The sequence below is a fragment of the Nerophis ophidion genome, linkage group LG10 (genome assembly GCF_033978795.1).
Source record: "Nerophis ophidion isolate RoL-2023_Sa linkage group LG10, RoL_Noph_v1.0, whole genome shotgun sequence".
Classification (NCBI taxonomy): Eukaryota; Metazoa; Chordata; class Actinopteri; order Syngnathiformes; family Syngnathidae; genus Nerophis; species Nerophis ophidion.
This window is the reverse complement of record NC_084620.1, coordinates 62152078-62157077: the sequence shown is the minus strand read 5'-3', so window position 1 is coordinate 62157077 and position 5000 is coordinate 62152078. Positions and strand designations below refer to the sequence as shown.

The 5000-nt window shown below is 45.3% G+C and overlaps 1 protein-coding gene across 1 annotated transcript in view; it reads left to right on the top strand.

Annotated features, from left to right (window-relative positions):
• Window positions 1–5000, top strand: part of LOC133561128 (thyrotropin-releasing hormone-degrading ectoenzyme-like) — a 141286-nt gene that overhangs the window by 13137 nt on the left and 123149 nt on the right. The window contains exon 3 of the mRNA XM_061914378.1: window positions 3694–3970. Coding sequence (XP_061770362.1) covers window positions 3694–3970 — 277 coding nt within the window. The remainder of the gene's footprint in view (window positions 1–3693; window positions 3971–5000) is intronic.

Sequence of the window (5000 nt, the reverse complement as noted above, 5' to 3'; positions counted from 1 at the left end):
GACTTGTCCAGGGTGTACCCCGCCTTCTGCCCGATTGTACCTGAGATAGGCTCCAGCACCCCCCGCGATCCGGAAAGGGATAAGTGGTAGAAAAATGGATGGCTGTATGGATTTTTGCCGTTCCCAATCCACCACATTCTGTAAAATGTCCTCAATTTTCACCACAGTCAATACCCTCAAAGTTTAATGAAACGTGGCGCAACACATTGGGATAACGGGATTGTGCCATGAAACCCGAATTTTCTCACATTTCCATCGCGGTGTGTTGGCCAGTAGACTGGAGTGTAGGCCTAGCTAACGAGCTAAACCTCTCACACTTCTTTGCCGACTCACCGTAATTTGTAGGCCGTTTTGGCTGCTACAAACTGGGCTAGTGTCGAGATATGTTGCCCGGATCATGTTTTCTTTAGTTAAAGACTCCCTTAGTTCTGTTTCAGCACCCCTAGGTTTGTGTTTTCTTGATTGCCATGGGTGCTGATTATTTTCACTTGCCTCTGATTAGTGTTCAGGATTTTTACAATGGAGTTCAGGGTGCACATCGTGCCGTCTGCAAACTGCACGGGAATCTAACGACGAATATGATGGTCATGTTTTTCGCCACACTCAGTCCGGCTGTCTTGTTTGTGTTATGCAACAAGTTACATGGGTATAGTGAAGTGAATTATTATATTTATATAGCACTTTTCTCTAGTGACTCAAAGCGCTGTACATAGTGAAACCCAATATCTAAGTTCCATTTAAAGCAGTGTGGGTGGCACTGGGAGCAGGTGGGTAAAGTGTCTTGCCCGAGGACACAACGGCAGTGACAAGGATGGCGAAGCGGGGATCGAACCTGGAACACTCAAGTTGCTGGCACGGCCACTCTACCTACCGAGCTATACAGCCCCGACACTCTTTGATTCCTGATTCTATGCTAAGCTTTTCGTGCGCCCGGCACACTTTTCTGTAATTTTGGATTTTGCCTGATTTATGGAAAATCAATCATTTCCCCGCCTGCTCGCTGCCCTCGGAGTTCTGTCTGCATCTTGGGGAAACAATCCAGGCATTAGCATGCGACCCCGCCGTAACAGCTACATGGCGCAGTTCAATAGCTCAGGAGTGCCAAACTAATTTTATCCCAGGGGTGCAAATCTATTCGCACGCGGGCCGGTCTAATAAAATCATGGCATGATAACTTCAAAATAAAGACAACTTCAAAATTGTTTTCTCTGGCCAAAAATAGAACAAGCATATTCTGAAAATGTGTCATGATCCGTGGTCCGGCCTTGTTATGTTCTGTTAGTTTTAGACTTCATTAGTTCCTGCTTTAGTTACCATGGCGACTTATGATGTTCACCTGCCTCTGGTGTTTGGGACGCGCACCTGTTCCCAATCGAGAGACTTTTATTGAAGCCTCTTTTGCCAGTTTGTCGTGCTGGCGACATTGCTAGTTTTCATGCCATAGTTCATGCTGCTCCTTTCATGGTTAGTTCACATTGCTCTGTTCATGCCATAGTTCATGCTGCCCGTTTTCATGCCACAGTAAGTCTTGTTTGTTCCAAGCCATAGTTTATGTGGTTTGTTTCATGCCACAGTTTTTTGTTTTTTCCACGCTGTAGTTTATGTTGGTTCTTATTTTGAGTCAGATATTTAAATCATGTTCCTACCTTCACACGTAGTCCAGAGTAGTCCGTTTGCATCCCGGGAGAGAAAAAACTCTGCAGCAAGCTGCAGACCCCCCCCGTCCCCGTCTTGACAGAATGTACTCATGACAAATAATCCTCTTTGCAAAACACTTCAAGTTAGTGGAAAACATTGGTGCGGTTTTTACAAGGCCATTAAACTTCAAGCACTTCCTGTTCGGCATTATCATGTTGGCAGTTCATTAAAGACGTGTTTAGAAAAGCAACCGAGTGTTTCCTCAAACCACCACATTGGTGACATCCACAACTGCCACAACACATTCATTTACCCTCATTCAAATATTGAAATTATAATATAATCAAAACAATGATCAAAATGACACCATGATAGCTGGTTTAAAGGGTAGCACGGTGGGAGAGGGGTTAGTGAGTCCGCCTCGCAATACCAAGGTCCTGAGTTCAATCCCGGGCTCGGGATCTTTCTGTGTGGAGTTTGCATGTTTTCCCCGTGACTGCGTGGGTTCTCTCCGGGTACTCCGGCTTCCTCCCACCTCCAAAGACATGCACCTGGGGATAGGCCCCTCCCACCTCCAAATACATGCACCTGGGGATAGGTTGATTGGCAACACTAAATGTGGTCCTTAGTGTGTGAATGTGAGTGTGAATGTTGTCTGTCTTGTCCAGGGTGTACGCCGCCTTCCGCCTGATTTTAGCTGAGATAGGCACCAGTGCCCCCCTTGACCCCAAAGGAATAAGCGGTAGAAAATGGATGGATGGATGGATGGATATCTACAAACGTAACCAATGTGAATGTGGTAGATTTAATCATAAAACAAAACAGAACAAACAACACTTGTAGAAACACACAGTTTTACAATGGAGTTCAGGGTGCACATCGTGCAGTCAACAAACTGCGAGTGCTGCACGGAAATCTAACTACAAAGATAATGTTGATTTTGCATTTTACCGTTTCGTTATTTTTATATGTTGAGTGGATAATTTACAATACAAAAGTTTTAAAACAGCTGTAAAATATTTAGCAGCGCACGAAACAGAAAGATAGCACTTAACTTAGCCAAAAATGTGGCTAAAATAAAAATAAAAAATTTCGACCCAATGATGTCTGAACATGCTGGCTGCAATGTTCTGTGAGGTGGGAGCAGCGTACACAGCATCCTTTTATTGTCTTCTTTGGGAAAGAAAAGGGGAAAAACAATTGTAAAAATTCTACATAATGATATATCGGGAACTTAGATAGATAGATAGATAGATAGATAGATAGATGGATGGATGGATGGATGGATGGATGGATGGATGGATGGATGGATAGATTGATAGATTGATAGATAGATAGATAGATAGATAGATAGATAGATAGACAGACAGACAGACAGATAGATAGCTGGATGGATGGATGGATGGATGGATGGATGGATGGATAGATAGATAGATAGATAGATAGATAGATACATAGATAGATAGATAGATAGATAGATAGATAGATAGATAGATGGATAGTACTTTATTGATTCCTTCAGGAAAATCCAACTTAATGAGAGATCACATGACAGGAACAGCAAACACAAACGGAATAAAACTGGCTAACTCCGCTACCGGAACGTTCTAGAACTCTTTCCCCGTCTTGACGCTTCTCCCGAGGCTTGCTGTCCATCGCGGAAGTCTGGCCTTTTTGATCGGCGACACCCCGATGATGTCATCAGTCCCCCCTCCAATGAAACCTGAGCTGTGACGCCCCGCCCCTACCTCGCCATGGCCTCTGTTAGGCGTAGCTTTTATGCCAGAAATGCCGAGTCAGCAGCTTCCTGTGTGAAGCTATAGCTCGCACACACACACACACACGCACACACACACACACACACACACACACACACACACACAGACACACACACACACACACAAACACACACACACACACACGTTAGAATTCAAAGATGTGAAAAGTCGAGACATGATCTTTTCTCCGTGTGATTTCCTCACATTTCTTTCCCACCCTCACCTGACCTTCACCTGGTGACGCCTCCCCTTCCTGTTTGTGCCCCCCCCCCCCCAGCTACCTGGCGGTGACGCAGTTCAGCCCGACGCACGCCAGGAAGGCGTTCCCGTGCTTCGACGAGCCCGTCTACAAGGCCACCTTCTGGCTGAGCCTGCGCCACGAGTCTCATTACGTGTCGCTGTCCAACATGCCCGTGGAGAGCGGCGGGCTGTCGGAAGACGGCGGCCTGCTGACTCAGCGCTTCGCCCGGACGCCACGCATGTCCACGTACTACCTGGCCTGGGCCGTGTGCAACTTCACCTACAGGGAGACGCACAGTGACAGCGGCGTGACGGTGAGTGCCACCGTCCTGGCGGTCTGAGGGCGACGCTATCCAAGCTGAAAGCTAGAACTTTATCTTGGCTTTTCTTAGTGTTCTTCTAGGGCTTGTTCCTGTCCTGCGCTCTTATTTTGGTGGTACTTCCTGTTGTGTTGGGGGGTTTTCATAACTGCTAAACACACGCCTTCAATCAATCAATCAACGTTTACTTATATAGCCCTGTGGAGGGGTGCGTGGCCTGCGGGCCTGCCACGGAGCAAGGTGTGCCGGGTCCGCCTTTGAAACACAGCGGACAGGTGATTAGATTGCCCAGCTGGGGTTTGTTATCTAATCACCTGTCGCCTTTCTTTACATCAGCCCGAAGCCCTCCGACCGGGAGGCGGGGTACAGCACCGTAGACAGGGAGTGGCTCGCCATCCGGTGGGCGGTGGGTGCCCTCCGGTACGACCTCCTGGGGCGCTCATATGTTCATATGTTGACCACAGGGGGAACACTTTATAAAAATAACTTTATTACAAATAGTCTTCTTTTTGTTTTAAATTCCACAGCGATTCTTTCCTTCTTTCCACGTGGATCTGTTGTCTTTTTGGGACTGGTATTGACTAAGTAATTGACTATGAATGTGTTTTTGACACAGTGGTTCTCCACCTTCTTTCAGTGATGTACCCCCATTGAACATGTTTTTAATTCAAGTACCCCCTAATCACAGCAAAGCATTTTTGCTTGAAAAAAAGAGATAAAGAAGTAAAATACAGCACTATGTCATCACTTCCTGATTTATTAAATTGTATAACAGAGCAAAATATTGCTCATTTGTAGTGGTCTTTCTTCAACTATTTGGAAAAAAAGAGATAAAAATTATTTAAAACTTGTTAAACTAAACAAGTGATTGAATGATAAATGCCGATTTCTCCACATAGAAGTAATCATCAACTTTGGGGATTGTAATAGAGATCCATCTGGATTCATCAACTTACTTCTAAACATTTCTTCACAAGAAAATAAATCTTTAACATCAATATTTATGGAACATGTCCACAAAAAA